The sequence below is a fragment of the Silurus aristotelis genome (genome assembly GCF_946808225.1).
Source record: "Silurus aristotelis genome assembly, chromosome: 3".
NCBI classification, from domain to species: Eukaryota; Metazoa; Chordata; class Actinopteri; order Siluriformes; family Siluridae; genus Silurus; species Silurus aristotelis.
The window spans coordinates 10,955,519-10,964,704 of record NC_139576.1 but is presented as its reverse complement, the minus strand read 5'-3'; the positions used below and the strand labels follow the sequence as shown (position 1 = coordinate 10,964,704).

General features: G+C 38.5%; 1 protein-coding gene across 2 annotated transcripts; it reads right to left on the bottom strand.

Moving 5' to 3' along the window:
• Positions 1–594: 594 nt before the first annotated feature.
• On the bottom strand, positions 595–8,336 carry slc5a3b (solute carrier family 5 member 3b). 2 transcript variants are annotated; one of them, XM_083535923.1, is made up of 3 exons: positions 7,962–8,336; positions 5,089–5,148; positions 595–4,526 (listed from the first exon to the last, which is right to left on the bottom strand). In XM_083535923.1, the coding sequence occupies exon 3, from the start codon at positions 4,253–4,255 to the stop codon at positions 2,123–2,125; it is 2,133 nt and encodes a 710-aa protein (XP_083392049.1). In that variant the 5' UTR covers positions 4,256–4,526; positions 5,089–5,148; positions 7,962–8,336; the 3' UTR covers positions 595–2,122. The 2 variants fall into 2 exon arrangements, with proteins under 2 accessions (XP_083392049.1, XP_083392050.1); XM_083535924.1 differs by having other exon boundaries at positions 5,089–5,132; positions 7,962–8,271.
• Between the last annotated feature and the right edge of the window lie 850 nt (positions 8,337–9,186).

The following is a 9,186-nucleotide window of genomic DNA, read 5'->3' as shown; positions in this document are numbered from 1 at the left end:
GAAGCTAAAGGCATATTTTAGAACATACCTGCATCAATAATGTGACAATGTTTTGGTCATCTTGTTCACTGGATTTCAGTGACCTTGTACTAAATGTGTTTTACAGTGGTGTATACAATACCCATAAAAACATCTTTGAGTTTTATATCGGTAAAAGGTGGCTACTTTGTTAAGTTAAAACATTTTGATTAATTTGGAAAAAAAAAGATTACAAAAAAATTACAATTATTTCATGATTTATTTTTATGTCTAGTTGTTCATTTGTTTTGTGCTTTGTTCTGGATGTAAATATCAATAAGAACTGGCAAAATGTTGATGTTCTAAAACTTTTGGCCAGTAGTGTGTGTGTGTGTGTGTGTGTGTGTGTGTGTGTGTGTGTGTGTGTGTGTGTGTGTGTGTGTGTGTGTTACTGCATTTACATTTGGTTTCTAATGATGTGTGGTGGTAAGAAGTTGACTTAAAATTGAAAGTATTAACCTTTAAATTAACAGGCTAATCAAAACAAAAGTAAAAACAGCTTGGGTATTTTATTCATGAGCATATGACTGCCCAGATTATTCATCCATTCATTGCAAAATAACACCTCACTCAGGAAATAATTCAATATTTTATTTTTATTTTGCCATTCATTCACATTCATTCATGGACCAGAAAATTAGGAATAATTCCAAATTGTAACTAATCCAGTTGTGCCCATTTACAGATTTATATCAGTGCCAGTAACATAGAAAAAACGATGTGGGGGAAAATAATCAAAAAGGCCATTTTGTCCAGACTAGAATCCCACTCATTCAATTTATGACATAGTGTTTATTGTCTAAACAATAGTATTCCATACAATAACTGTGATCTGCTTACTCAGCATTCAAAATATTAATTTTAGCTATTCTGGCATATAGAATGGCCTTTTAGGGCTTTTTTTTTTAACTTGAGTTAAGACAACCTGAAAAGCAGAATATATGAAAAAGCTTTAACCAGTGATATAATACCAATTTCTGACTGCAGAAGAGTCAGCTTTGGTCAATTGCCTTCCGTATCCCTATATACCCAAAAACACCCATTTTCTGTTTTTACTAAACAGTGTATTTAAAATCAGTATAACAGACAATACCTTTTCCCACAAAGATCACAAAAAGAAATTCTTCCTCTAGAAGAACTAAATATTTTGCACAGCAATCAAAATTGGACACCCCAAGCTTAGTCATGGGATAGGTGATATGCTTTCACATACAACTCAAATTTGAAAATGAACTTCACCATGATTTGTGGAGATGTTTCTCGCTGGTATTTGTCCTGGGTGGCCAATCATTTGACATCCCCAGTAATGCATGCTGTGCTTGTCTGGTTTATCTTTCAGTGGTGACAATTGTAACCAGAATTTTACATATGACTTTCATAAATCCCCAAATGGGGATTTATACATGAAAAGAAGGCATTTCAGTGGTAAATAATAGATTTTATGTACATGTGCACACAGCATTGCTCTTAGAGTTGATAATTTCAATGGTATAGTAAAAGAAAAACCTATTAAAAGTGTACTAGTGGTACAATGACTGAACACTGACTAGCATTTAGAAAGATGGCTATGTTTAGGCAGATTTCAAAATATGTTCTAGAGCAGTGAAAAGCAGAATTGTACATGAAACGTGTCATTTTCCCTCTTTACTTCTGTGTGGCCTAAATCTATTCATTCAAATTTTGTGATATTTACTATGCGCTTCAGGATTCGAAAGAATTCGAATAATATAGGTGACACATTTACTACTTGAGTTTAGATATTATACATTGTAATGGGTAATCAACAATTATAAATGCATATACAAGACACATATACAAGGCTTCCTCCAATGCTTGATGTTTGATAAAGAAGTGCTAACAATAAATAAGGCAGAATTCACAGATTTTACAGTTAATACATATTAAAATAAGAGAGTCCAGTATCAGTAGTGCGTTTGGGTGTAACAGACTTCACACATTTGGTGATATGTTTCAAAGACAATGGAGCAAACAAATCTTTAAAAAAAAATAATAAATCCAGGAAGCCCTTCTTATAAAAGCTAGAATTATTTTCTGCAGAACCCACATAGCTTTTAGATCATACATGTGTCCAATGAGTAAAAGGTTACAGGGAAAAGTAGATGAACATGAGGACACCAACAGAACAGACTACCACCAAACAGCAGTTTAAGAAAATCTTGATTTTGGGGGGTTCATAAAGCATCTCCTTGATGATAAATTCATCTTCTTCACTGACTTTTGCTGTTGATGCTGCTGTCTCTCCCTTATGTTTACAAATCCAATCAAAAAGGCACAAGAATGCCCCCGACTCGCTTTTGTCTTCATCTTTTTGCTCTACCAACTCTGCATGCCCATTGCAGTATGTCTCCACTGGGGTTGGTGCCTCTGTGCTGAGGGTTGTAGGATCCTCTTCACTAGGGCGAGGCATGAGGAGTTTAATTTCAGATCCATCAAGACACTTTTCTTTATGGACATCAAGAGACAGGTCTTTTTGTTGAAAGTTACCATTGCAGTGGGCAGAACTTTTATTTGTCAGCTTGTACATCTCCTTCCGCTCAGTCACTTGGAGCTTTTGCATTTTGCGGAGTCCCCACATGGTGGTGCGCTCAGTTTTGTCTTTGGTTGGAGGAGAAGTACAAAGACTGACTACCACAGCTATTAGACCTGAGATCCAGAACAGCCCAGCAGCTATGTACATATAATGGACATGAGTAATGAAGACTGGTCGCTCATCTGGCTGATCACAGCGAGGCTCACGATAGATGAAACTAAGGATAAGACGTGTGGTACCCAGAACAAAGCCAGTCATGCCACCCCAGAAGGCACCCGTCTCATTGCAACGCTTCCAGAAGATTCCAAGTAGAAAGAGTGCAGCAATGGGTGGTGTAAGGTATCCTGCCATTTCTTGGATGTACAAATACATTTGACCACCTTGCATCTCAATAATAACCGGTACCCAAGCAATGCTGATGCCAACCATGATGATCACAAACAATCGGCCGACGAGAACCAGCTCTTGGGAGGAGGCACACTTGCGCACCATCTTGTAGATGTCCAGGGTGAAGATGGTGCTGGCACTGTTGAAGATAGAGTCCAAGTCACTCATGAGTGCAGCGATCATAACAGCCATCATCAATCCTCTTAAGCCCACTGGCATTACACTCATGACCAGTCGGGGGTAGGCAATGTTAGAGCAGCCAGCCTGACTTTGACACACTGCCATGCAGTGCTCAGGGCTAATACATGCCAGCTCATCTGCAAACAGTATTCTGGAGATCATTCCTGGGATAACAATGATGAACATGGGAAGAATTTTCAGCATGCCTGCCATTAGGGTGGAGCCCTTTGCATGGACAATGTTCTTAGCAGCAAGTACTCTTTGGACTATGACCTGGTCAGCACACCAGTACCAGATGGATGCTGGAGTTTGGCCTAACAGGAACCCAGGCCAAGGGATGTCCTCATCAAGAGGCCCTCGTAGGAGCTTGAGAGAATCAGGCTTTGGGTGGATACGACAGGAATTGGTGTACTCAAAACTGTAATTGTACCTGGCAAGAATGGCAGTGACATTTGGAACAGCCTCCATGTATTTCTCTCTAACACCATTTAGTCCGCCCACCTTGATCATACTGATGGCTGTAAGGCTCAGAGCTCCACTGATCATAAGTATGGCCTGAATGGTGTCAGTGTAAATTACAGCAACCAGGCCACCTGTTATTGTCAGCAGTGCTGTCATGGCAATGAGCAGAATGATTGAAATGTAGAGATTCCAGCCTAGGGACTCATGGATGAAAAGAGCTCCTGCATACAAGTCCACTGACAATTTGGTGAAGATGTACAGCAGAAGGGAAAGTCCGGCAAAGTACACCTTTAACCGATTTCCTCCATAGCGCTTTGAGAGGTATTCTGGCATTGTGTACACCCCACAGTGGATATAAACTGGGATGAATACCCAGCCCAAAAGCTGAAGGAGAATGAGCGCGTTGAACTCCCAGGCACCTACAGCAAAACCACTTGCTGCCCCTGAGCCAGCCAGGCCAATAAAATGCTCACTGCCAATGTTGCTGACGAACAGTGATGCTCCAACCACCAACCAGTTCATATTTCGTCCAGCCAGGAAGTAACCACTTACACTGCTGCGGTTGGACTTCCACATGGCAAAGAAGCCAATGCCAAGGACAAGGATGAAATAAAGTGCAACAACTGCAATGTCTGCTACCTCCATTGATGCCGCCATGTTTAAATGTTATATAATAGTCACATATATTTAATGCAGTTTCTTTTTTAAGGAAAAATGCAAATGATGCAGAAACAAAAGTGATATGTTATTTCTTTGGTTTGGTGTCTTTTTATATGGGAACAGACACATCCACCATTTCTTAAGGGAATATCTATCTGAAATTAAAGTTCAGGTCTAAATAATCCATCCGATGACCCTCATGAAGTGAATCTAGTTGCAGAAGATGTCTCAGGCTTCTTGTTTACTGAAGAGAACAATTTTTACATTCCTGCAAGACAGTGAAGACAGAGAGACCGATAAAGAACAAGAGAAGGCATTAGGCAGTTATACAAGTAATGACAAAAGCATTTTCACATTATACATACACTTATTACGTTCCATTATAAGAAAATATAACCAATTGACAATTTTTCATAAAGTTATTTAAATCATGCATAATACATTAGTTATGTCAATACAAATAAAACAGTAAATATATAGCCACTAATGTCCCTTGGAGAAAAAAATACCAACTTCCAGTCTCCAGGTTTCCTATTCTATCCATCTAGCATCAGCAAATTTACTATTCAAAAGTTCAAAAACTGTCCCTATTTAGAAAGGTATTGCAAAAACAAGCCCAGTATTGTGTCTTACCAAATAAAGTTATAAGCATAAAGTGAATAAACATGAATAAAGATAACTACTGGATTATTTTTAATAAATTTCATAATTTACTATTTTTGCCTAATGAATGCAATATTTTCTTTCACACTGTAAACATTTAAATGGTTTATACAGTGGGTCAAATAAGTTTTTAATATACTGGTGATTTTTCGATTTTTCCCACTTACAAAAAATTGAGAGATCTGTCATTCTCATCGTAGGTCCAGCTCAGCTGTGAGAGACAGAATCTAAAATAAAAATAAAGAAAATCACACTTTATGACTTAAAAATAATTAATTTCCTTTTTATTGCATGAAAGTATTTGATACAGTAGAATAATATAACTTAATATTTGGTACAGAAACCTTTGTTTACAAATACAGAGGTCAGACGTTTTTCCTGTAGTTCTTGACCAGGTTTGCACACACTGCAGCGGGGATTTTGGCCCACACCTCCATACAGGTCTTCTCCAGATCTTTCAGGTTTTGGGGCTTTCGCTGGGCAACACAGAGTTTCAGCTCCCTTCATAGATTTTCTATTGGGTTCAGGTCTGAGACTGGCCAGGCCACTCCAGGACCTTAAAAATGCTTCTGACGGAGCCATTCCTTAATTGCCCTGGCTGTGTGTTTGGGGTCATTGTCATGCTGGAAGACCCAGCCATGACCCGGCTTCTATGTGCTTACTGAAGGAAGGAGGTTGTTGCCCAAAATCTTGAAATACATAGCCCCATCCATCCTTCCCTCAATACGGTGAAGTCCTCCTGTCCCCTTTGCAGAAAAGCACCCCAAAGCATGATGTTTCCACCCCATGCTTCACGGTTGGGATGGTGTTCTTGGGATTGTACTCATCCTTCTTCTTCCTCCAAACACAGCGAGTGGAGTTTATACCAAAAAGTTATATTTTGGTCTCATCTGATCACATGACCTTCTCCCATGCCTCCTCTGGATAATCCAGATGGTCTTTGTGCTGGTTTGAGCAGGGGGACCTTGCTCACAATGCAGGATTTTAATCCATGACGGTGTAGTGTGTTACTAATGGTAAGCGTTGAGAGAGTGGTTCCAGCTCTCTTCAGGTCATTGACCAGGTCCGCCCATGTAGTTCTAGGCTGATCCCTCACCTTTCTCAGGATCATTGACACTATACAAGGCGAGATCTTGCATGGAGCCCCATTCCGAGGAAGATTGACAGTCATCTTGAATTTCTTCCATTTTTGATTAATTGCGCCAACAGTTGTTGCCTTTTCACTAAACTGTTTGCCTATTGTTCTGTAGCCCATCCCAGCCTTGTGCAGGTCTACAATTGTGTCCCTAATGTCATTAGACAGCTTTTTGGTCTTGCCCATAGTGGAGCGGTTAAAGTCTGACTGATTGAGTGTGTGGACAGGTGTCTTTTATACAGGTGACTAGTTCAAACAAGTGAAATTAATACAGGTAATGAGTGGAGGATAGAATGGCTTCTTAAAGACAAACTAACAGGTCTGTGAGAGATAGAATTCTTGCTAGTTGTTAGGTGATCAAATACTTATTTCATGCAATAAACTGAAAATTAATTATTTAAAAATGTTACAATGTGATTTTCTGGATTCTTTTTTTAGATTCTGTCTCTCACAGTTGAAGTGTTATATATATATATATATATCAACTTTGTTGTGCATCCACCAGAGCAGAGGCTACAATAATTTACATGCCATTATATTTTGCATAATCTATTCATGTAAATCTGCTGGTTCCTTCTTCTTTCAATTTTAATGCACATGTAGGGCTGAAAATTTCTCAGATTAATTATAGCCATAAATATAAACAACATTGATTTTTTTCCCCCCCAAGTTAAAAATGTATAATAATGATAATAATATTAATAATGTGTAATACAATAATAATAGAACATAAATAGATTTTACAATACATACAATCACTGGATTTCAGTTATTCAAGAACATAATCTATCTACACTGCTGCCCTCTCTTGGTGTCCTTGTCATATGGCATATATTTTTGCAGAACATGTTCTCACAAACTGATTCTACTCGAAGTCCTGCAATGCGCCAGGAACTAAAAAACTTTCTCTATTTTTGTCTCTCCATACAATGGATTGCTATACGTTTATCACAGGACTCTGATGATGCCAGAAAAAAAAGGATGGTGATGTCAGGCATGTAAGCCTGCAACCCATTAGAGGTTTGTGACCAGACCCTGAACTAATCCCTTTACAGGATTTACAGTCAGGATCAAAAAAAAAAAAAGGAAGAGAGAGAGAGAGGGAGAGAGAGATTGAGATTGCAAGAGAAAAAGAGTGGTCCACACTTTTTTCTTCTTTTCTCTTGCTCTTCAAGTTTGATGTCTTTAACGTCATGCTCATGTTCTTCACTTGGATGCGTTCTGGTGGCAACAGATCAGTTCTCCACACAATGATGACAGCAGATGATATTAAGGTTATCAAGACCTATCATGCAAGTGCAATCACACTTAGGATAAAAATAATATAAAATAAAATGAAATAAAATAAAATGCATTTAAAACACACGCATCTCCAAAAGGTGACAAAAGGAGAGCTTCAAAGGCTCAATGCTGACCAATCTGAAGGCGCATAAACACTAACATTTAATCAATAAAATCAACAAATCAATTTATTAATTAATGCATGTTATCAGAAATACCCAACGTTTAAAAACAAAGGTTACTGAACACTGAAAGGGGGCGTGATTGTTTTCGGTGCTCGAGCATCACAGAGCAGAAGCAAGTGCGTGGAATTTTCCAGAAGAATTGCGACCTGCGCGTGCTCTCGCTCTTTCTTTTTCTTTCTCTCTATCCCCTTTTCAGTCTAGACTTGGCGTCTATTTGTCAAACTGAAAACATCACCTGGAGTGCCATTCAATACCACATTATACCAGTGCATCTCGGTTAATACGAAGGAGAAATCGTTAACGAAAGAGAGTACGACTCCTTCACGAGCCCTTGTTATCAAGACATGCATCCATCTACCCCTCATTACTGCCCCTGTATCCCAAAGTCCTACACGATTATTTCACTCTGCTGCTTTTCAAACTATAAGGAATGACTTACCATTCACACTGGGACTTCTATGTGAAAGAGCTCATTGAATGTTGTCAGAACTCCGGAAATGGTGGCAGCAGGAGGAGCAGAGCTCTGAGTTGGCCACGTCTTCCTACACAATACCCGACAGAGAGGAGTAGATAAACTAAATATACGACAAGATGCTGCTGGTTTCTCTGTTCCCTCAGTCTGTGGATCTCTCTCCAGCCTGTGAACCTGGTCCTCGGACTGCTCCTGGAGGAACACGTTACAACAGACGCTTTTAAAAACCTAAGCGGAATCTGTTGTCTCCGCCCCGTTGTCCAAATGAGGGAGGGGCACGAACTCACACACGCGAGCTCTCTCTCTCACACACACACACACACACACACACACCAGGCGTCTACATACGCCACAGCATCTGGCTCCCTCCCTCCATTCATCCATCCCTTTCTCCATACCTCCATTTGGCCAATTGGATCGAAATAAAGTCTGCATACTGACAAAAAACTATGTAAATGTGAAAAATGTCAGCAATATATATATATATATATATATATATATATATATATATATATATATATATATATATATATATATATATATATATATATAGCTAGCTAGACTGATTAATTGGTTAGCTGATTGATTGGTTGGTTGGTTGGTTGGTTGATTTATTGATTGATTGATTGATTGATTGATTGATTGATTGATTGATTGATTGATTGATTGATTGATTAAATGATTGATTGAATAACAAAATTAAACACAGATACATTAACATTGCAACATATTTTGAGATATTATATAGAGGTGATTTACTGTATAAGCACACACACACAAACACACACACACACACACACACACACACACACACACACACACACACACACACACATATGCAAATGAAAACACCCATAAAGGTCAAGCTCTTTTTCTTTAATCATAAATTGCACCTCTATAGGTTAAATTGTAGACCCATTTCTGTTTCTTCCACTCACAGTCACTAGCTTAACCTTGGCCTCACTCTAAAAAAAAAACAATCTCAAATAGGCTGTTTTTACAATCCGCTCCATTGTAGAGATTATTAATTGTACAATAATAATAGTCTATTATTGTTTTACACCTAGACAGATAATTTACACTTTTAACCACCTTTTTTTCCACTAATCAAGTCACCAGACTAAAGGAAAATCTTTTGGTATACTCATTCTAATATTTGTACACTATGTGGTGGTTTCTGGTATTGTCGATT

Bases quoted from the DNA above. Each gene is read 5' to 3' on its own strand.
- slc5a3b (XM_083535923.1), bottom strand. From the start codon at position 4,255: ATGGCGGCATCAATGGAGGTAGCAGACATTGCAGTTGTTGCACTTTAT.